Source organism: Sinocyclocheilus rhinocerous, unplaced genomic scaffold (genome assembly GCF_001515625.1).
Source record: "Sinocyclocheilus rhinocerous isolate Xijiao unplaced genomic scaffold, SAMN03320098_v1.1 scaffold2716, whole genome shotgun sequence".
In the NCBI taxonomy this organism is placed as follows: domain Eukaryota; kingdom Metazoa; phylum Chordata; class Actinopteri; order Cypriniformes; family Cyprinidae; genus Sinocyclocheilus; species Sinocyclocheilus rhinocerous.
Window position 1 is genome coordinate 625,161 of NW_015624199.1, and position 24,588 is coordinate 649,748.

Consider the following 24,588-nt stretch of genomic DNA (forward strand, 5'->3'; position numbering starts at 1 on the left):
ATCCACAGCGTGCAGCTCTGAAATCCACGGAATTCAATTGTGAGTGATGTCATAGTAACAGCATGAATGCATTAATGCACTCTCTTTTTATTTCATGTCCAGAGAATCAAAAGCATTAGTGACAAAACACCCGCTCTCTTCTATCCTTTTTACACTAATCAAACCGATTGCAACTCTGAACACAGCGGAGCATACGGGTCAATTTTAGCAACTGCCAGTAATAGATGTAAATGATCGTGGAGCATGGAGGTAGGCGTAAATATTTATTTTGTGTAATGAAGTGGGTGTGAGACTTTATGAATGGAGAGAGACCTTAAATAATGCTGCTTGTTTACAAATCAACTCTGACTAATGTATTAGAAATAGTTTACAGACCCAGAGTCAGTAGTGATTAAATTAGGCGGAAGATCTCAGAGGTTTGATTGATTTCATGCTCATGCTTATATCCGGTCAATAGATTACATTTACATTTACATTTAGTCATTTAGCAGACGCTTTTATCCAAAGCGACTTACAAATGAGGAAAATAAAAGCAGTCAAAACTAACAAAAGAGCAACAATATCACACACACACATATACATATACACACACACACACATATATATACACACATATATACACACACATATACACACACACATACTGTATACACACACACACACACACACAAAGAAAAACAAGTAGATGGAAGACACCTCACCTCTCCAAGATACTGATTCCATCAGTTTAAACAGCATGATACTACATGAATGACTTACAAACAAATGTCACAGTCATATTTCACTTAAATAATAAGAACACCTATTCTGCATACAGATTAAGAAGCCTAGTTTAAGGAATATTTTGCATTGTTAGTCATGACATTATTTACATGACAAGTAAGCACATTTTCCTTCCAAATTTTCTTAACATTACTTAAATTAAAAATTTAACACACACACACACATATATATATATACAGGTGCATCTCAATAAATTAGAATGTCGTGGAAAAGATCATTTATTTCTTTTATTTGAAATAAATTAACAGTGTCACAATGCTCAAAATCTAAGTGCTGAAAAAAAAAGGCTTCATGTTCTTAGTGTAAAATGTAATTTATTGTATTTCTTTTGATTTTGGGTTGAAATATGACCCAGGCAGCGTTCATGAGCTTCACCCAAATAGTAACCTAATTCTTCTTTTTTCCCCAGGGATAAAGTAACCCTGAAGCAACAACTTGAAGTAACACCTATACAAAAAGCACCCAGGGGATTCCTGTCTCACAAACTCAATTCAAGTCCAGTGCGTTTTGAGATGTTTCTAGTCTTGCTTTCTAAAAATAGAATAAATCGTATAATGGTTCCAGAGCTCTGTCTGGATTATCAGAGCAGAGTTTGGGCAGCTTAGTGAAACTACAGAGGTGATGGTGCAAATGCAATAATAAAAATAAATGAAACCAAACATTAATTTTTTCATTTTTTTTTCAGTTGCTTCTTAAATGAATTATTGCCATTTCTTTGGGGTTTTTTCTTTCAATTTTACTTTTGCTAAATAATAAATGAATCAATGAAATCTAAACTATTTTAAATTTTTCCATTTTTTTCTTGCAATTTGCGCTGTGGGCTGTACCATTAGTGCGGGGGTGTGGCCGTGGAACGTGAAAAACGCTTAATGTAATGTAGCCTACTAAAACAGTAACACTGAAGGTCCAAATTCAGTACACACCTTATTAATAAAGCATATTTACAGACAAGCAGAATAGCCCAGAATATGGAAGCAATACATTACATGCGCATTAAAGGGATAATTCACCCAAAAATGAAAATTACTCCATGATTTACTCACCCTCAAGGCATCCTAGATGTATATATAACTTTCTTCCTTCAGATGAATCCAATCGGATTACAAAAACACATCGATTCGCTTCAGGATGCCTTTATTTACCCCTCGGAGACGTGTGGGTAGGTATATGCCGGTATCAAATTTTCATGTTGCGATTAATTGCTAATGCTTTTATCACGGTATGCAGTATTATCACGATATTGAAATTTAGTTTAAAAAAGTGCTGTCATAATACAGTATAACAGGTTTAATAACAAGATTCGTCTGAAAGAAAAAAAGTCATATACACCTAGGATGCCTTGAGTGTGATTAAATCATGGGGTAATTTTCATGTTTGGGTGAACTATCCCTTTAACGCTTGCCGCTTTACGTGTAATGTATTGCTTTTCAAATAATGGTTTTCTATGGGAGGAAAACTCTTAACATGAGATTTTGCATGTTGCGTTCATATTCCGGTCACATCTGCTTCCCATACGCTGCCAGTTCAGAAATGAGGCCTATTGTGATGACAGTAATGATATGGATGTGTTGCATATTTTCATTTGGATTTTGGATAATGGATGCCAGGAGAAGGCGACAGCAATGTTCTTCAGAAATCCTGACAAGTGTAAACTGACCAAACGAAGGCTGATTTTTTAAAAAGCTTTTGCTTGTCTTGAGAAAGGCAGTTGTAAACAAGTGGCTATATGGGACTATACAGAGGTTGTCAGGGATAAACTCATTTGCTTTTACATTTAGCATTACAAATGTATTTAGCAGACTAATATTTATATTTTAATTTATTTCAGCTTTATGTCAGATCAAAATGTTTTAGTTATCTAAAAACCCTGGTTGTAATGTGCAGGAGCCGAATTTTTCTAAAAACACACCACTTTCTCATTATTTAATATTGTTTGATTGAATAGTTTTTCTAGTTTTCCCTCCACTTCTGTTTTCCAAATGTGCTTTTATTTTTTTCCTGAAGAGACTGAAAATGGCAAGTGATAATATCAGTCTTACTGCGTCTCTAAGGCTTGAGGATTAAAAAGAAGCAGATGAAGAGATAAACGTAGAGAAAAACCAGTGCATATGAGATGATTAGAATGAGATAGAGCTGCTGTGTGAGAGTACAGAACCTCACGCAGAGTGAACACACACACAACTGCCTTCTCTGTAGACTTGTTTATGGTGTTGAACGGCTCAGTGTTTTTGAAGAAATCTTTTAATGAACAATACACTGCCACTGACCTGTATTTTTCATTCAATGAAAACTCCCCCTATTGCAGAGAGACGTGACCGCTTTGGAGATGATTTACCTCTAAAGACAGACTGTAGCACCTACAACCAACCTTATCGAGCAGCCTGTGAAGAGCATAGTGTTGAACTTTTACCTTCTCTTGTGTAAAATAATATTGTTTGAACTTTTCAGAGTGTTATTGGCAAAAACTTGTATCAAAGTGAATGTTATATGGGAGTAATTCTCGGGAAATGGTGCCATTTTCGTGCTGTGTGTGTCATTGGCTTACTATTGATGTGAATACACTGCTGTTCAAGTTTGGGGTCGGTTTTTGAAAGATTTAATAAAGAATTTTTAAAGAATTTATACTTTTATTCAACAAAATGTATTAAATTGATCAAAAGTGACAGCAAAGACATTTATAATGTTACAAAAGAGTTTTGTTTCAAATAAATGCTGTTCTTTTGATCTTTCTATTCATCATAGTATCCTAAAAAAAAATATATATATAATATATATCATGGTTTTCACAAAAATATGAAACAGCACAACTGTTCTCAACATTGATAATAATATAATATTTTAAAAATTCAGCTTTACATCACAGATATAAATTACATTTTAAAATACTTTCAAATAGAAAACACTTATTTTAAATTGTATTAATATTTCACAATATTACGTTTTTTAAATCCAATAAATGTAGCATTGGTGAGCATCAGACTTATTTAAAAAAATCACTAATAGTAGTCTATGTATATATATATATATATATATATATATATGCAGTGGGTACGGAAAGTATTCAGACCCCCTTAAATTTTTCACTCTTTGTTATATTGCAGCCATTTGCTAAAATCATTTAAGTTAATTTTTTTTCCTCATTAATGTACACACAGCACCCCATATATATCTGCAAAAATGTCAACAATTCTGTGTTTTTCTGTCAATATGGGGTGCTGTGTGTACATTAATGAGGAAAAAAAATTAACTTAAATGATTTTAGCAAATGGCTGCAATATAACAAAGAGTGAAAAATTTAAAGGGGTCTGAATACTTTCCGTACCCACTGAATATATATTAAACTTCTCAAACCCCCCGTAATTCGCACCCTGTTTACAAGCACATCATAGTCCACACAGGGACAAATGACTTACGAGCAATGAAGGGCAACGTGGCTCCTCAGAGATGTGACCATCAGAGCCTTAGAACGCTTCCCAGAAGCTAAAATAACAGTCCACATTACTGCCAAGGAATGATGTGCCTTTTCATGTGATCCATGCAAACAATGTAGAACTTTCTAGACCCTGTGCACTTATTCCAAATGTTCACCTTGCTTACCATAAAGACATATGGTCCAACAGCCACAAAACCCTGTGAGCTAAATGCAAGGACTGGGAGAGAAACCTCGCATTGAGATCTCAGCATCAGGGGGCTTCATTCTAGCTGTAAAGGAAAGCCTTTATTACTTTGGTGGTGTAATTATATTCTGTATTTTATATGTACTTAAAATGTTTTGGCAATACTATAATACAAATGTCATGCCAATAAGACAACTTGAACTTGAGAGAGAGGTTGCAGATCGCAGATCACGCTGCGCACACACAGAAACATTCAGGAGCACAGAGACTTGTTGACAACGCTGCCCTGTGACTTTTATTAATAAAATAGCCTAGATATTGGATAGCTACATTATATTCCTCAGTAACAAGGGGGTAAAATCACTGGTTTTGAAGTTACTAACATTGTTCAAACATTGGTTCATTGTTTGTAGCGAGAGAAACTGTCATCTCTCTCTCTCATGATCGATAATTAATTCAAATAATGCCGAGTTCACACTGCACGATTTTCAAAGACGTCGCATCACTGTTGGTTTCACACTGAACGACTATCTGGGCCCGCCCAATTAGTACTCAAAACTAGCCTGAAAATAGCCCAATTGCTTTCGAGGGGTCCCCCAGTAAAAATCGCGTTCGGGGGGTAAAATACACATTTTTTTTGCCGGGTTCTCCTGGAACAATTCACATTTCAGGGCCTAAATATCACCTTATTGGGGTCGCTTCAACCTGCTGACATAAAAAACAACCGGGGGCTAAAATCGTGCAGTGTGAACTCGGCATAAATGCTAGAATTCACTAAAATAAATGTGGTCTTACCGCACTACTTCATCTCTCTGTCTGATTTGAAGCGGACAGAATGCTAGAGCTAATGAGCCGTAACTGACGAAAATATTTTTACCCTTCCGGTCAAATATTGCGCTTCAAGCATCATTAACAGCTTTAACTTGTCACTGCTGGCAAATGACCATGGTATAAGCGGGATAATGCACGGCTAGCTGTGCATTAAATGATTTTAATGCACTCTGCAGAGGCAACCGGGGTTCTTGGCCTCCACGTCGTGCATTAAAATCGTTTAATGCACAGCTAGCCGTGCATTATCCCTTACATATATATGGCTATAAAACGATTAATACATTTCCTAAGAAATATTTTCTTAGATTTTTGTGTGTGAATTTTGAGTAAATGTTGTGAAAAAATCAGTTATCTTTTAATTTCAGCAACTTTACTATAAATGATTTATGGAATATTATGAACTATTGGTACCACATGTTTACCGTGCATTGGGGGGTTTAATAGTTTATGAAAGGCCATTGAAAATCTATATTTGTTATATTTGCTGCTTCTGTAATATCTGGACCTGTTACTTTGAGCCGCTGAAATACTGGTTTCTTGAACCTTTTTGAACAATAAAATTTCCCTGAATATTTCCAGCACAAAGGCAGCGTTTCCTGTGAGACTTTGATTGCAAGTGCTTTGAAATGCTGCTAGAGATCATAGTAACATTTTAACCTGCATAAACTCACATTGAAGTGTTTGATTGGAGACACTCTGAATCAGTGCTGTGATTACATGTACATAATTAATGCATGCATATGTGCATGTGTTTGTGCGTACAGTACGTATGTTGAAATGGTTTTTGACGAGGGCTACTTCATTAACAGCCATTACAGAGGCTACAATCATTTGAAATCACAGATCGACTATCCATTGAAAAGAAGAAATTTCACCTTTCTGCTAATGCAGTCAGAAGTAATGCGTTTCTGTGCTGTTAATACCATTACAATTTCAATCTTTTTTTTTACCATGCACATAAACACATGCTCTCTCTGTGTTTGGAAAGTGGGTCAGGACTGCATTTGCAATTGATTGTAATTTTTTTTTTGAGCATGAGTATCTGAAGATGGATCTTTAAGTGTTGTGTAATAAGGCATTTTTATGCACCACTCACTCATTTAATTTTCTCTCTTGGCAGGTGTTGTCTAGTTTGCATCCTGAGTGTGAGTATATCATTCAGTTGGCAAGAGATGAACAGCAGTGTCTCAGAGAGATCACAGATCTTGGGAACCTCAGCAGCTCCTCAGGTAGAAATAAACAGACGCTCCTGATTAGATGTTGAAGGGGTTTTTACCCTTAGGATGTGAGAAGCATGCTAAAGAGCGCTGAGTTTCAATTGAGAGCAAATGGAGACTTTTGTTTAGGCATCCTGCTTCTCAGATTTTTCTCCTCAGAAACTGTGTTCTGCAATCAGAAGTCAGAGATCTCAATATAAACTCAAACATTTCTCAGATTTATCCAGGACTATTATATGACTATTCAAAAGTTTGGGGTCGGTAAGATTTTTTCAAATGTTTTTAAATGTGCTCTGCATTTATTTGACCAAAAATTTACTAAAATATCATTACATTTTAAATGAACTGTTTTCTATTTGAATATATTTTAAAATGTAATTTATGTAACATTGACAAATGTCTTTACTGACGTTAAATTCTTTCAAAATACTTTATTAAATCTTGCAAAAACTGACCCCAAACTGGAAATTCTGCTCCTGTAAAAAGATTTACTATATTTTTTATTTCTGTATTATTTCTAAAACAAATATTTTAAACCATAACATCATCAGTAATTTCTCCTGTCAAGCGTTTTAACTTTTTGACTTTTAAACTCTACATTTTTTTATTTTAAATGACACGAAAACAGGTCACAAACCCATGAGATGTCATTTAAAATAAATCACATCTGCATAGCATTTAACACTGCCATAAGCTGTCAGTGGTGACATTCAGAGACAGAGTTTAGTACAAGATCAGACTCATTGTAATGCAGCGCCTTGCGTTTGTGTTTCCCAGTGGATCACAGAAGTGAAGTCGTGTTTGGCAGCGGCTTTGCAGGGGATTGGCATGCACAGATGTACTTGTGCCAATCCAATGTGGAAAACTGGACGTTTATATAGCAATTTCTAGCTGTTACATGCCACAGATAGCCTGTCAGATGGTGCTTGAGTGCATGGGTATTTACTGTATAAACACATGCTCTTCGTGTGTGTGTGTGTGTGTTGTGAAGATTGTCTGCCAGTATGGGATTCAGTAGTATGTTGGCCCAGGGCTGCAGTGGGTGAGACGATCCACTTGCCCTGTCCTGCTGTTTTCTCTGTCATCAAGAACAACACGGGTACGACACACAACCACACCGTCCACATCAGACTTGTGCATGATTCGAAACTGAATTTAAAAGTTCAGTACATGAATGTGAATTAGGTAAAAGTGGCAAACAGGATGCATAATTGTAATCTGAATTTAAATTGAAGTTCATGTATAAATAGGTTTGAAATAAAAAGAAATTAATGCACCAGGATAATATGATAAATGTTTTTAATGTAAAGTATTCATGCACATTATTATTTTATTAATAACCAACATTTGAGATATAATAATTCATATAACATTGTTTGGTAAATAATTTTAAAAAAAAATCATTTCATTTTGTGTGTGTGTGTGTATGTATCTTGTATAGATTTCATTATGAATAAATTAAAACATTGGATTTTATTAATAACAATCTAAGAGCAAAGAAGTTGATGTACCAATATTATTTGATTCATTAAAATGAAAAAAAATTTTTTTAACATGGAGTATCCATGCATATTGTTATTATATTAATAACTGACATTTCAGATAACAATTCACACACCAATATTTGTTCAATTCAAATATTTAATTCTGAATTAAAACATTGGATTATATTAATAACCAATTAAAAAAAAAATTTTCAATGTGAATTATCCATGCACATTATTATATAGAATTACATTAAAACATTGAATTGTAACACTTGAGATGTAACATTTCATATAACGGTATTATCTCATAAATAAAAATATTTAATTTTTCATTATGCCTTATCCATGCTTGTTTTTAATTATACAGCATTGAATTAAAACATTGCATTATTTTTTATAAACAACATTTGGGATGCTACAGTATCTAGAGAAATTAGTATAAATTTCCCCATATTTAATTGTACTTAATAAACTAACTTTAATTTAATGGACCATTTTTATTAGTTGAAAATGATTAAAAATAATGTTGTGGACATTATGTGATGCTGTTTGGCAAAATTAAAAAATTTTCGGCTGGCGGTGAAAGCACTTAATTAAATACCCATAACAGAATGTAATTGGCCACATTGGTTATGTAAAAATACATTGAAATGTCTGGAACAGAATATTGGTTGGCTGTTTGGATTTCAGAAATAGAAATGTTTCTATTTAATGAATAGAAAGAGAGTTTGCTCAACCCTACTCCATACATGCATTTCCACATTAACAGCTTCTGCGAGCAAACCAGTTGGTTTCAGTCTGTGGGCTTTAACAATACACATTTACCTTGAGAATATGAATTGAAACCTCAAATGGTAAAATGCACAGCCTCGATTTCAAGGCTTTGTAAGTTTGAGCAAAAAAGGCTTTCATATTTGCAGTACCTTTTCAAAGTCTCCACAGATCCAGCAGTATAACAAACTAAACCTGGTCTAAGCCCGACCAACCAACACTGCATTCAAATCCTTACATCCTTGTATCTCTGTCTTGTGCAGAAAAGGAAACCGACTTCATTTCACATTCAGCTTTAGCACAAGCTAATTTTATGCATTGCATCTCATTCTCTAGAAAAAAAGTCAATACAAACCACATGAAATGCCAACTTGCATGTATGCATTTATTTTGAAGGTGCCGGTGGGTGACCGTATTAGCATATGTAAACCTTTTTTTGAAAAGCTTGCAGAGAATGCCTTGCCTTATTGTCATTGACCTTTTGACCTTTAATGGATTACTCTAGGGATAGTGAGTCGTAACTGCACGGCTGGCGGCTGGTCACATCCGTTCCCTGCTTACCATGAGGCCTGCAGTGTTGAGGACGAGATCCCAGAGGTCAGACATACTCTGAAATTCATACTTGCATATATTTGATAATTATTTCCACTTTATCCATACACATTTGCTTAAATGTCTTGCTTTTCAGGTTGTTCTTCCTAGAAAAAGACCTCAGTAATCTCATATGTACCTCCTCTAGTTTCAGAAGAATGTCTCAGATTTGTAAAGACACAGTCAAGAATCTCAATATGAACTCAAACCAACTTTGGGTTTTTAATTTTGTTGAAATAAATAAATTTAGTTAATTTATAAATAGATTAATACATTAATTGTAATTACTAAATTAATAAATATTTCACAATAGTAATAATAATGACTAAATCATTTTACTGACTGAATTTAAATCTAGTAACATTTATTGAACTCAATATTACTTATACTATACTTTATATTTAATTTAATCATAATATTATTTTATTTTATTTTTCACTGAAGATTAAACTATCAAATTTTACTAGATTTATTTGAATTTGAATTTTATTTTTTTCTGAATAAACAGGTTATAGGCTTTCACAATTATGTCTGTCTGCCATAATTCTCACTTATAGTTTATAGTTGGCTTATAGTTTTTAAGTTTATGATGAAATAAGTACATGTAGTTAATATAGAAATACATTTTATAAAAGTTAATATAAAAAATAAAAAAAATAGTTTAATTGACTTAATTTTAATCTAGTAACATTTATTCAGTTATTTTTTATATTTAATGTTTTAAAAATTAAATTTTTTTTAGTCGTGTCAATTCAAGTCACCTTTATTTATACAGCGCTTTCTACAATACAGATTGTTGCAAAGCAACTTTACAGTGATAAACAAGAAAATAGTGTTTCGGTGATGCTCTAAAAAGGCAAGAGTAAACTTTTACTTACATTTAAAAAAAAAAAAAAAATTTTTAATAGTATAAACAGGCTTTAGGCTTTCATAATTTTGTCTGTCTGATTCAAATTATTATTCATTCATTCATTTATCATTGGATCAAATAATGATGCATTTTTTGGTTGATTGATGTGCACATTCATTGATTTACCCCTTTATCCAGAAAATTATGTTTATTGTATTCAAACAGACTCTGTGTCCTGAACATGGTCATTCAGATGTAATTGATTTCTGCTTGTTTGTCCCTCAGGAGTCGTATTTTGCCACTGTGAAACTGATCTACACTGTTGGTTATGGAGCATCACTGCTGTCGCTCTCTGTTGCCGTGGCAATACTGCTGCTCTTCAGGTACTGTGCCTTTATAATGCGTTCTTATTGATGAACAAAAAAAAAAAAATTCCAAACCTAAACACAGAATCCACTCACATAACCTGAAAGTTATTGTAAAAAAAAAAGGACTGCTTTAATATATTTAGTCTATTTTGTGAGTAATTTTAGCATATCTAGCTACTTTTTTTTTTTTTTACATAAACCTGACACTGGCTATACATCTTTAAATAATTTTCAAACATTGTTCAAAAACTGTGTTCTTTAAAATGAAAGAACTGACCTGTTGTTTGTATTCTGTAGGCGATTACACTGTGCTCGAAACTACATCCACATGCAGCTGTTTTTCACCTTCATCCTGAAATCGGTGGCTGTGTTTATCAAAGATGCCACGCTGTTCTCCAGTGACGACACAGATCACTGCACACTCTCTACAGTGAGTTCATCAACACCACAGTCCTGACAGCCTTTCCTGTCAAAAGTACTGTACAAACCTGACTGACTTCACACTCTCCACTTGTGACTCAAATGACTCAACGGATGTGTGACAGGTTTTTTTTTTTTAAGTCGTCGTAACTGTATTTATATTTGACATTTCTCTTGACTCCATTCACCATCTTGTCAGTTGTCACAGTGCATTCTGGGATTGCTTTCTCCATGAAGGATGTATGCGATGTTGCCTTATATTGTGTAGCCAGGCATGATGTGACAACAAAAAACTGATGCATGATGCCATAAAATCACAGCCAATCAGAAGATACAGGACAAAAATAAAAAACAACAATTAAATTTACTTAAGTCCCAAAATCATAATATTTAAGATACACTATACTGTTTGGGGGCTTCAAGATTTTTTTATGTTTTTGAAAGAAGTGTCTTAGGTTCATCAAGGCTGCATTTATTTGATCAAAAATACAGTAAATCTGTAATATTGTGAAATATTATTACAATTCAAAATAACTGTTTTCTATTTGAATCTATTTTAGAATGTAATTTATTGCTGTGATGCAAAGCTGAATTTTCAGCATCATTACTCCAGTCTTCAGTATCAAATGATCCTTCAGAAATCATTCTAATATGCTGATTTGCTGCTCAAGAAACATTTCTGATTATTATCAATGTTGAAAACAGTTGTGCTGCTTCATATTTTTGTGGAAACCATGATACATTGTTTTTCAGGATCCTTTTATGTATAGAAAGCAAAAGAACAGCTTTTATTGGAAATATAAATCTTCTGTAACAATATGTCTTTACTGTCAGTTTACTGTACATTTTGATTAATGCGTGTTTGCTGAATACAATTTTTAATTGATTTGATTTAAAAAAAAATCTTACTGAGCTAAAACTTTTGAACAGAACTGTATTTATTTGAATTATTGGAGCTTAACTGAAGGTCTGAAAAAGCACCTTTTTATTTAAAAAAAAGAAAAAAAGTAATTAAAAATGAATTAAGAGTTTATTAGACTCTATTTTGTGCCCTGTTTATGGAAAGTTCCTTGATAACTTCCAGCTGCATTTATTTTTCACCTTCCTTTATTTCCCGCTGAGTTTCTGCTTTCTCCATCTGTTTATTTCTTCCTCTCTTGTTTTTTTGCCGTCATGCCCTGTTTATCATTCTCAGCATCTCTCTCTATCTCTTCCTCTCTCTCTCTCCGCAGGCGGCCTGTAAGGCGTCGGTGGTATTTTGTCATTATTGCATAATGACTAATTTCTTCTGGTTGCTGGTTGAAGCCGTGTATCTGAACTTTCTGCTGGTCTCGGCCTTCCCGCGCAGCCGCCGCTGTCTCTGGAGTTTCGCTCTGCTGGGCTGGGGTGAGACGCTCATATCTGTCCCTGTCCTCTCTCACACTCTTTCCTCTGGCCATCACAAATGAGGTTCATCTACTAGTGTAGACAATGTGAGTTATTAAAGGAACAAAAAGGGAAAAATGAAATTTAGTTTGTTGTCCTGATATTATTTTTGTAACTGTTCAAACCAAGAATGATAGGTATATAGATAACTATAACGATGACTATATTAATGTCCACACCAACGTACAATAATATTGTGTTTATTATAAGTGCGTTGCAGTTTTGTCGTCTGTCACTTTAAATGCTCAAGCTCTTTTAAAGGGGGTCCTATTATGCTTTTTCACTTTTTCAACTTTAGTTAGTCTGTAATGTTGCTGTTTGAGCATAAAAAAGATTTGCAAAGTTACAAAGCTCAAAGTCCACTTCAAAAGGAGATATTTTATTTAACAGAAATCACTTTTCAAAAACTACAACGAACGACTCGTTTGGACTACAACGCATATTTTCCGGGATTTGTGATATCACAAATATCGACGAATGGGATGAGACCTGGTTGAGCTGCTCTAGAAAAGGCAACGAGTGTTATTACTACGTCGGAGACAAGCTAGCTTTCCCAAGGCAGATGAACTTAGAGTGGTTACAATCATCCGGGTTTAAATCGCGCTCAAATTGATTTGATTTTGACTAACCAATCACAACACACACTGGCCCAGCTAACCAATCACAACACACACTGGCCCAGCTAACCAATCACAGCACATTTTGTATTTCAGAAGGCGGGCCTTCATTTGACACAGGAACTACTCTCGCCAGACTGGGGAGAGAGGTGTTGTAATAATGTAAAATATGTGAAAAATAATGTGTTTTTCAAACAACCTAGTATGACAGCTTGTTCTAGTACACCCCCAAAACAAAATCAAGACTTTGTAAAAGAGCATAATAGGACCCCTTTAAAGCAGGGTGGATTCTGATTGGCTGTCAATGTATTTATTGTTTATCAGCTGGAAAAAAATCCAACGATATCATTCTTCTGTGTCATTATGGTTATAGTTGCGGTGTGACCAAAAAATGTCACCAAAGACCAAATGAAATGGCAAAAATAATGACACATCCCATCCCCAACACATCCCACCTGCCATTGGTCAAATTTACACATAGTCCCGCCCCAAACTTATGCTATTGGTTGAGTGAGTGTTGCAGTGTCAGGATACTCAAATGGTATATATACACACAACTGTTTTCAACATTGATAATAATAATAATTGAATGCTTTTATTCAACAAGAATTCATTAAATTGATTACAAGTGACAATAAAGTCATTTATAATGTCAAATTTCAAATAAATGCTGTTCTTTTGAACGTTCTATTCATCAAAGAATCCTGAAAAAAAAAACATGTATCATGGTTTCCACAAAAATATTAATCAACAGTTTTCAGCAATAATAATAAAGGTTTGTTGAGCAGCAGAGCAGCATATCAGAATGATTTCTGAAGGATCATATGACACTGAAGACTGGAGTAATGATGCTGAAAATTCAGCCTTGCATCACTGAAATAAATTTTACAATATATTAAAATAGAAAGCAGTTATTTTAAGTTGTAGTAATTTTTTCACAATATTACTGTTTTACTTTATTTTTTGATTAAATAAATACATCCTTGATGAGCATAAAAGACTAAAACATTAAAACATTTTAACCACTCTAATAATTTGAATGGAAGTATACAGTATGTATGTAAAGAATAATGTGCTCTGTGTCACATCATGATCAGTCTAGGGTTTTATTTTTGCAATAATGACCATTACATTACTGACTGTACATTATGATGTGTATTTCTGAAACCTATTATTTTTCTTATGTTAGCAGCTATTACAGTCTCAGTCACTCCAATCAGTGAAGTACAGCATGATCCTTCTGTTTCTCAGTTTCCATTTATATTTCTCTGTCTCTCTCTCTCCTTTCCTTGTCTCTGTTACACGGGGAGGGCTGAGAAGTGTCAGAACAATTTATGTGAATGGCATTTCTATCGTTTTTGATTTGAACAGACAATTGAAAGAACAAACAGTTCAAATGACATTGTCGATGCTCTTGTTCTTATACCTGTTCCCGGTTTTATTGCGAACTATCAGTTTTATTGTCAGTGATCAGCGCATGTTATTCTAAAGAATTATTTTTAGTTTTAATCTGAGATACATTCTGGTGTATAATGCTTCCAGTCAATTCCTGGAGGATTAAATCAAGTCCTACATTTTTTTTTTCTCTGCTTCACATACTTTTGAATCACATTTTGGAAAGTTGAAGAGGTTGCAAACTGCATTTCATGAATATATTTAAGATATCAGCTCCCTCTTTTTTAATTTTTTAGATAGAAATTGATGTTTTCTTGTGCAAATGTTTAATACTTAATGAACACTGTCTAAATGCTGTATAATTTCCATAAACGTTTAAGCTTATTTTCATAATTGCTTAAAATATTAATTTTGAATTTTGCCAAACTTTTGGTAATTTAACTAAAAGGCACTTTATATTTCATACAGCATAGCTCTGATTCTTTTAATGTGCTTCTGTCTGGGTATCACTGAATAAAGTCTGCATCAAACTGACTTATTCTACATGCAGTGCCATTATCATGATCATCATTGAAAATAATAGCTTCTAGGTTTATTATCTGTGCTTTTTTTATTATTATGTTTTTGTTTTTTTACAGAGTTGCGTTGAACGCTCTCTGAAAGATTCCCTTTCACTAATGCCTTAAAGGGGTCATATGATGCTGCTAAAAAGAACATTATTTTGTGTATTTGGTGTAATGAAATGTGTTTATTTCATTGTTAGTTCATTCCAGTGTTATTTTAGTAACAGTTTGTATACAATTATAGGATTTATTGATATTTTGAATTAGATTTTTTTTCCAGTTTTAATTTAAATTTTATTTTAATTCCTTTATGTACTTTTGTCATTTTTTTAAATTTAATATTTCTACTTAGCTTTAATTTATTTTTTATCCGTTTTAGTCGTTTTAGAACTTCAGCGTATTTCAGTTAGTTGCCAGGGCAACATTTCTCATATTTGTTTCTAATATAAGTGTTTCATCTAATATTTATGTTTTATTTGATTTCAACTTAATTACCGAAAATACTTTTTAATAGTTTTAGTTTTACTAACAATTTTAACTGTAATGTAGTAATATCTTTGGATGCTAACATTAACCAACATTAATAAATGCTGCAAAAATATAGTAAGTTCATATAGAAAATCATTGTAAGGTCAAATTATTTACAAATAATATCTTATAGTACTGAAGTAGACAGGACAGGATGTTATGCAAAAGTGGCTCTTTTATATCCCGTAAACACACAAGAACTCCAGGGATGTGGTAATGAAATGCATGGAGCGAGACTTTGAGATCCATGGATAAGCACTACAGATGTACAGCTGAAGCAAAGCTCACAGTTCCCAGAATGCCGCTGAAGGAGATTGTTGTGGACTCGACACGTCATTGTCACTGTAAGGATCCTTTGATCATTTTTAGCCACTGCGGCTGATGGAAGTGTGATTCTCTTAAGTGCCGTGCCTTTGTTCTTTCAGCCTCTAAAGCATTTCTACTGTACTTACATCCCCCCATAGAGACCTGCAGATAGCAGCACTGGTGATTATGACAACCACTGGAAATAAGATTGCTTTTGCTATTTTAGGTATTTTAATAGATAACCCGCAAGCGGAGTTATTTTTGAATTATTATATTTTGAATGAGCTTTCTTTTTCTTTATTTATATATACTGGTGATCAAAAGTTTTGAATAATTAAGATTTTTTTTAAGGTTTTGAAAGAAGTCTGAACTGTATCGATTGAAACAGTTTTAATGATAACAAAAATCACAATAAACAAATCTTCCGCCAGTTCATATAGCCAAACTGTAGGCTGTTGCCAAGCAACGCAACATAATCAAATTTCAATACTGTTTTTACATCCAGGTGTCAGAGGATGACTTCTAGTACATTGCAAGGCTCATACACAATATCTGGAGAGAGATGTGTGTATGTGCTTGGTTATGTGGCCTGTTAATGGTGTTATCATGAAGAGGCTCTTTGTTTTTGGCAAAAATGAGTGTTTGCTGCTGTTGTGTTTAAGATCTATAGTTTAAGTACAAAAACAGTTCAGAATGACTTGAATGACCTTTTACCTGGTCATATGATCTTTGAGAGCAGTTGAGTGTTTATTATTTCACTCTTTAGATCCACAGTTGCTCTGCGCTCACATCAGACAGGAAATGAGTCTTTTAGTGGATTGTGGATTGAGAGAAGAAAAACTACAGATTTGAATCAGCTCTGTCTTATCCAGGCCTTTGTTGTTGTTGTTTTTTCAGGTGTTGGGACATAAATGAAGATTCTCCTTATTGGTGGATCATCAAGGGTCCTATTGTAGTGTCTATAGGGGTGAGATAAAGCATGAGGACACGGATTAATGAATTTGGCTCACACACAGATATTTTCAGCTCATATTTTCCTGTTTTCCTTCCCAACCAGGTGAACTTCTTTCTGTTCATGAACATTATCAGGATTCTGGTGCAGAAACTGAACCCTCGCTTGATCCAGTTCAACAATTCGGCTCAGTACAGGTACAGAAATCAAGGCAACACCACAAACCCATGCGCAGGGATATCAAAAACGGGACAGTAAATGCATGAGTGGGGTGTTTTCAACTTTTCTCCCATTCATTCTCTATGGGAGCTGAGCGGCAGGTCTGCGTGGAGGATTGTGGGATAGCGTGGCTCAAGTGATGGGAGCTTTACAATAAGCCTAACAAATTCATAGGTTCAATACATCAACTTTACTATTAAATGCATTAGGTATTATGAACTTAAAGGCAATGTTAGTTTTTAAATATACTATTGTTCATTGTTAGTTCATTCCAGTTTAGAATGCATGAACTAATGTTAACATATTCCTCAAATATTATACTGTAGCAGTGTTATTTTAGTATTTGTATACAATTATAGGATTTATTGATATTTTGAATACATTTTTTTTGCAGTTTTAATAAACATTTTATTTTAATTCCTTTATGTACTTTTCACATTTTTTTTTTTATATTGAATATTTCTACTTAGCTTTAATTTATTTTTTTTATCAGTTTTAGTCGTTTTAGAACTTCGGCATATTTCAGATAGCAGCACTGGTGATTATGACAACCACTGGAAATAAGATTGCTTTTGCTATTTTAGGTATTTTAATAGATAACCCGCAAGCGGAGTTATTTTTGAATTATTATATTGGCTCTTTTATATCCCGTAAACACACAAGAACTCCAGGGATGTGGTAATGAAATGCATGGAGCGAGACTTTGAGATCCATGGATAAGCACTACAGATGTACAGCTGAAGCAAAGCTCACAGTTCCCAGAATGCCGCTGAAGGAGATTGTTGTGGACTCGACACGTCATTGTCACTGTAAGGATCCTTTGATCATTTTTAGCCACTGCGGCTGATGGAAGTGTGATTCTCTTAAGTGCCGTGCCTTTGTTCTTTCAGCCTCTAAAGCATTTCTACTGTACTTACATCCCCCCATAGAGACCTGCAGATAGCAGCACTGGTGATTATGACAACCACTGGAAATAAGATTGCTTTTGCTATTTTAGGTATTTTAATAGATAACCCGCAAGCGGAGTTATTTTTGAATTATTATATTTTGAATGAGCTTTCTTTTTCTTTATTTATATATACTGGTGATCAAAAGTTTTGAATAATTAAGATTTTTTTTAAGGTTTTGAAAGAAGTCTGAACTGTATCGATTGAAACAGTTTTAATGATAACAAAAATCACAATAAACAAATCTTCCGCCAGTTCATATAGCCAAACTGTAGGCTGTTGCCAAGCAACGCAACATAATCAAATTTCAATACTGTTTTTACATCCAGGTGTCAGAGGATGACTTCTAGTACATTGCAAGGCTCATACACAATATCTGGAGAGAGATGTGTGTATGTGCTTGGTTATGTGGCCTGTTAATGGTGTTATCATGAAGAGGCTCTTTGTTTTTGGCAAAAATGAGTGTTTGCTGCTGTTGTGTTTATATTCATACTCCTACATATGCAGATGTCACACAGGCCTGTGAATGACAGCTACACTCTCTGGGATCTGTGTTTTTAAGAGTTTCTGTCAGATTATTTGATGGTTTTGCATTAAAACTGTGTGCAGTGGTGCTAATATAGAAAAACACAGCGAGTTCATTGATCTGTGAGTGAAATTTTAATATATTTAACATTGAGGGACCTCAAAATATCTATATTTAAAGGAATAGCTCACCCAATATGATTAAAAAGATTTTTGCCATTAAATTTTAGTGAATAAACTTTCAATTTCACACAAAGTTGACTTCAGAAGACTTATATTGTGGACAAGTTATATAGACTACGTTTATGCAACAGTTCTTTATACAGATTTGTTTTATGAAAAAAAGCAACTAAACCTCTGTATTCTATGAAGAAAGAAAATCATAGGTTTGGAGTGTGAGAAGATGAATTTCCATTTTTTTTTGGGACGAACTTTCCCTTTAAGCTCAGAATGATGGTTCTATAAATAAATAATACATTTTTCATTTGTGTTTTAAAATCAGCAATTATAATAATCACTGCAGATATGTTTACATTCTTACATATTCATTTTTATCTGGCTCACATACTGTATGAAGAACAATACAAACACAAGAAATTATATTACTGGAAGATATAAATACAACATTACTCACAGTATTTATAATGCATTCAAGAATATTCACATCAGTGTGCAAATACAGAGGACACAAATTAATAAAGGAACAGTTCACACTAAAATGAAAATTGTCATTATTTTATTACCGGCAGCATGCTGTTGTTTTTTATTTTTCCACAGAAGACAACGGAAGTGAATTGCTTGATATATCTCATGCTGCATTCATCCATCATTGATGCCAAAACGACATGGTTTCTTGCATATTGTGTGACCAGTCTGAATGTGCAGGATTTTTCTCACAAAGTACAGCCTACAAGTCAAAAAGACTACTTTAATGTTTCTTTTACAATGCTCTCTGCTCCTTTTTGGAGATTTCACAGCATCTGTCGCTATTCACTTTCTTTGTACATGCAAAAATTAACAGCATGCAGATTAGGAACGACAGGGTGAGTGAAAATTGACCTTTACAATGTTGTCTGAAGTCATGCCTTATCATGTTCTTACTCGTTTGAATCCATAAAGTCCACTCACCAGAATCTCCCAGCACTAATCTGCCCAATAACACTCTTACCCTTCCTCCTCTTCATCCTTTATCTCTCCTCCCCTCAGGCGACTGACCAAGTCCACCCTCCTCCTCATCCCTCTCTTCGGCACTCATTACATGGTCTTCAGCTTTCTCCCAGACTACTTCAACGTGAGCCTGCGGCTTTGCATCGAGCTGTGTCTGGGCTCCTTCCAGGTTATTCAGCCCGCTATCAGCACAACACAGCCTAAACACAAACACAGCATGCATAAACTTACTAAGGCTGGAATACAAGACATGATTTTTGCCCAGATTTTCAGTCTGGACGTGTTGACGCTATAGTTGCCAAAAATCAGAACCAGTCTGCAGTTTTCGGCATTTGGGAGTTGATACATTTAGTGTGTGATTCACGAACAAATGACTCTTTCTGATTGGTTCTTTTTAGTGAATCAAAAACATGCAGCACAAACAGTATAGTCCAGTTCATGAACAAATTAATATTTTCAGTCTGTTCTTTTTATTGAATCAGAAACACACAGGACAAACAGTACGGTCCGATTCACAAACAAATGTCTTGTTTCAATTGGTACTTTTTTTAAACTAAAAACATTCAGTGTAATCAGTGTAGTCCGATTAACTAACAAATGATTCTTTTAAAATGGTTCTTTTTAGTGAATCAAAAACATAAAAACCAACCTGTGTAGTTCACAAACAAATGACTTTTAACCAGTTCTTTTTATTGAATAATAACAACACAAAGCACAAACAGTACAGTCCGATTCACGAACGAATGACTCTTTTCAAACGGTTCTTTTTAGTGAATCATACACATACAGTGCAACTGTTGTAGTCCAATTAACCCATTTAAGCCCACCGGCAACTATAGTTGCCGCAGTTTATAGTTGTCATTTTCCTTTTGTAAGTATTTTTCTAGATGTTATCCATGTTTTATTTCTCAATGACATGCAAGAAAACAACCAAATAAAGGATTTCAAGAAAAAAGAAAGGTATTCACTTCCTTCCTGTCACATGAGGCTGTCAAGTTCCTACCCCTACTTCCAGGAAGCATGGCGAAGGCAAACCCTCCCAAAGAAATTTAATTTTCATGTTACTAATAAGTATGACCTCATGAAGGTCTCTAGAATCATCCAAACAAAACAAATCTTACAGGAGATCTATAGTTCTATAGTTCTAAATCTATAGTTTTTTGTATACTTAGTCAAAAGTCCAAGCAGCAACTATAGTTGCCGGTGGGCAAATGACTTGTAAGTACATATCATGGGGAAATGTGTTAATAGGTTAATAAATCAAGGTTATTGGTCTTGTTTAGTGCTTTTTCTTTCATAATATCCCACCTAAAACCTAACTTAACCCTTTAACTGTCATCTCTACTGTACAGTAGACCTTAATTTGATAGGAATAAATCTGTCAAAAGGAGGAGATGAGAAAGCAATCTTTCCACAGCTCTACTGCCCCACTTCTGTGTCTGCTTTTGCCACGGGGGGTGGGAATTTCCAGCTTTCAAGTGACAGCAGCAGTTTACAAACTTCCATCAGTCACACAAAAGGAAGAATGGAAAGATAAAGAGCTAGCGCATGGGATTAATTGCTGTAGATTATCTTTTTCTCCCTTTTATGACATTATGTCTTGTAAGGGGCAAAATATTGAGGCCCCTTTATCCAGTTTGGATGCATTTCCTTCTAATTGGTCAAGGACCCTAATTCTTTTTATGACTTATGATTCCATTATAATGTTGAAATTCAGACAAGTAATGAGTTTACATTTACATTATTATATGAAATCACCGACTACAGTAAGCCATTGAATACTTTGGGCCTTAAAAAAAAGCATAATTTTCTTTCAGGTATACCTTTTTTATTATATAGATGTAATATTTTCTTCATTCTATTTATTTTTATTTATTTATTTTCATTTAACTAACACACCTCTAAGAATGAAAATACCTGCATGTTCAATAATAAGTAAATAAATAAACAAACAATCATGGGTGTAGCCTACACATGATAATTATTTAAATAATCATATATTTAAATTTTTATTATATAGATGTAATATTTTCTTCATTCTATTTATTTTCATTTAACTAACACCTCTAAGAATGAAAATACCTGCATGTTCAATAATAAGTAAATAAATAAACAAACAATCATGGGTGTAGCATACACATGATAATTATTTAAATAAGCATATATTTAAAAAAATAGTATCATTAATTTCATGAATATCAAGGACTTTTGTCAGGATTAATCCATTTGACCTAATCAATATGTGCCTATTCATAAAAAATGTGATATTTTATATATTTTCATCACAAAGTATAGCATGCAAATATGTTTATGTAAATGTATAAAACTACTTGTACCTTCACTGCTTACGTAAGGGAAAGTTCACCCAAAAATGGAAATTGTGTCATCATTTAGTCACCCTCAAGTTGCAAACCTATGAGTTTCTTTCTTCTGTTGAGTACAAAAGAAGATATGTTGCAGAATGTTGGTAATCAAACAGTTAAATGCATAATTTTCTTATATAGATGTAATATTTTCTTCATTCTATTTATTTTTATTTATTTATTTTCATAAATTCATACACAATACCCTGTTGGGGCAACCTAATGGCTGCACTTTGTTCTGCACTATGTTCCACCACTTTAAGACAAATGGATTTGTTATGTTTTCATATTCAAGAGATTATAAGCTAGATGCAGCCTTTTTTGGGTTTGCATCGAATGTTCTTGGACTTTAATGCATAATAAATTTGTTTATGAATAAAGATTGATCTGTTGAAAGCAGTTATTATGAGTTAGATGCCAAAAGCTCTCCTCCTATTCAAACTTGACATTGAAGGGTTGCATACAACATATTTGCCCACCGGCAACTATAGTTGCCGCACATTCAAATACGATTTTCAAGAAAAAAAATTAAAACCTGGGGAAAATAAATGCAGAACATGTTCACATAGGACACTATTAACATGACTATATGCATGAAACCATTCAGAAAAATTTGGGCACAAATGGGTTAACTAACAAATGACTCTTTTAAAATGGTTCTTTTTAGTGAATCAAAAACTCACAAAGCAACCAGTGTAGTCTGGTTCACCAATAAATGACTCTTTTAAACCAGTTCTTTTTACTGAATCATAAACATGCAGCACAAAAAGTATAGCCCGATTCACAAACAAATTACTCTTTTAAAATTATTCTTTTAGTCAATCGCAAACATACAAAGCAACCAGCGTAGTCTGATTCACTAACTGACTCTTTTCAACCAGTTCTTTTTATTGAATCAAAAACACATAGCACAAACAGTATAGTCCGATTCACAAACAAAGACTCTTTAAAAATGGTTCTTTTTAGTAAATCAAAAACAGACAGCACAACCAGTGTAGTCTGATTCATGAACAAATTATTATTTTAAATCAGTTCTTTTGAGTAAATCAAAAACATACATAGCAACCAGAGTAGTCTAATTCACAAACTTTTAAACCAGTTCTTTTTTACTGAAATAAGAACATATAGTCATATTAACTAGCAAATTACTTTTTCTTTTTAATATGTCACACACTAACAATGAGGCGCATGTTTCTGTGAGATTTTGTTGTGTTCGGTGTGCTATCCCGAGTCGTTTGGTATATGATGGCCAGTTTTTCTCCATTTTCAACCATTTACAAAATCCGAAAGTGTATGATGCCTAGTGTTCTGTACAGATTTTAAAAGTCATGTGGTGTATTCCAGCCTTCAGATGAGCTCAGATCAAAACAACCTCAGAGCAGACCTCATACTCACCTTTGATCTGTTGAGACAGAAGATGGACATTGGGGCTTTAGAGATATTACTTAAGTTAGATAGAACACTAATTGAGTTTCCTGAAGGGCCGGTGACTAATTTTAAAGATTAATTCCATGCAGGAGGTCGAGAAACAACAGGAAGGCTTTCTTGTAAGGGTTTACTATGATGTCCGTGATGTGTGTTTTTTAGTGCTAATTAATTTCTCTGAAGGCTAACATTGAAGTAGGACTATGTTATTTATCTTGAGTAGTCAGATATGTCAGCTCACCCTGAATGTGAAAAATGACTGACAGACAGAGAGGCACCTTAAGTTTACAGATTGCTATTTGATGTTTACAGAGCCTACGGCGATCCTAGTGACAGGTTTGATATCTTAGGACATCTATTTTAGGGTTCCCAGTAAGATACTATGTATATATATATATGTGTGTGTGTGTGTGTGCCTTATCTACCTAATTGATCTGAAAGTACAGAGATAGTTCTCTTGAAAATGACAGTTGTGCCATTATTTACTCATCCTTGTGTCGTTTCGAACCTGTATGCTGTTATTTTTCTGTGGAACACAAAAGTAGAAATTTGAAGAGTACAATCTGTAAAGTGGATACCATTTTTAAATTGAATTTCTTGTGTTAGACATCGACTATTATGTGCAGAATTATTCTAAAATGAAAAACTTCCAATTTTGGAAATGTAAACATTTTTAAAACATCCATGAAATGGTATAGGAAGTTTTTGAGTCTTTTTGAATTATTTATTACAAGGATAGGCTCATAAAAGTCATTTGCTCGTGAATCAGACTTCACTGATTGTTTGGTCTGTTTTTGATTCGCTAAAAAGAGTCATTTGTTTGTGAATCCAACTTCATTAGTTGTGCTGTATGTTTTTCATTCACTAAAAACAACCAGTTTAAAAGATTCATTTGTTCAACAATTAACAGCATACAAATTAATGAACAATTCCTATCATGTTTAAATTCAGTCACACCTGCAAAATGTGTCAGCTGTTGGATGTCATTACTGTGGAATTATCTGGATTAAAGGGGTCATATGATGCAATTTCAATTTTTCCTTTCTCTTTGGAGTGTTACAAGCTCTTGGTGCATAAAGAAGGTCTGTAAAATTGCAAAGACTAAAGTCTCAAATCCAAAGAGATATTCTTTATAAAAGTTAAGAGTCAACCACACCTACCTAAAACGCCTCTTTTAAACACGCCCCCACATGTCTACGTCACGATGTGGGAAAATTTGCA

General features: G+C 33.9%; 1 protein-coding gene across 1 annotated transcript in view; it reads left to right on the forward strand.

Annotated features, from left to right (window-relative positions):
• The first annotated feature begins 243 nt into the window (after positions 1–243).
• ghrhrl (growth hormone releasing hormone receptor, like) overlaps positions 244–24,588 on the forward strand; it is a 27,551-nt gene continuing 3,206 nt past the window's right edge. Inside the window, exons 1-11 of the mRNA XM_016550216.1 lie at positions 244–249; positions 6,352–6,460; positions 7,440–7,547; positions 9,212–9,303; positions 10,433–10,530; positions 10,813–10,945; positions 12,168–12,321; positions 15,889–15,907; positions 16,667–16,736; positions 16,827–16,918; positions 19,619–19,748. Coding sequence (XP_016405702.1) covers positions 244–249; positions 6,352–6,460; positions 7,440–7,547; positions 9,212–9,303; positions 10,433–10,530; positions 10,813–10,945; positions 12,168–12,321; positions 15,889–15,907; positions 16,667–16,736; positions 16,827–16,918; positions 19,619–19,748 — 1,011 coding nt within the window. The remainder of the gene's footprint in view (positions 250–6,351; positions 6,461–7,439; positions 7,548–9,211; positions 9,304–10,432; positions 10,531–10,812; positions 10,946–12,167; positions 12,322–15,888; positions 15,908–16,666; positions 16,737–16,826; positions 16,919–19,618; positions 19,749–24,588) is intronic.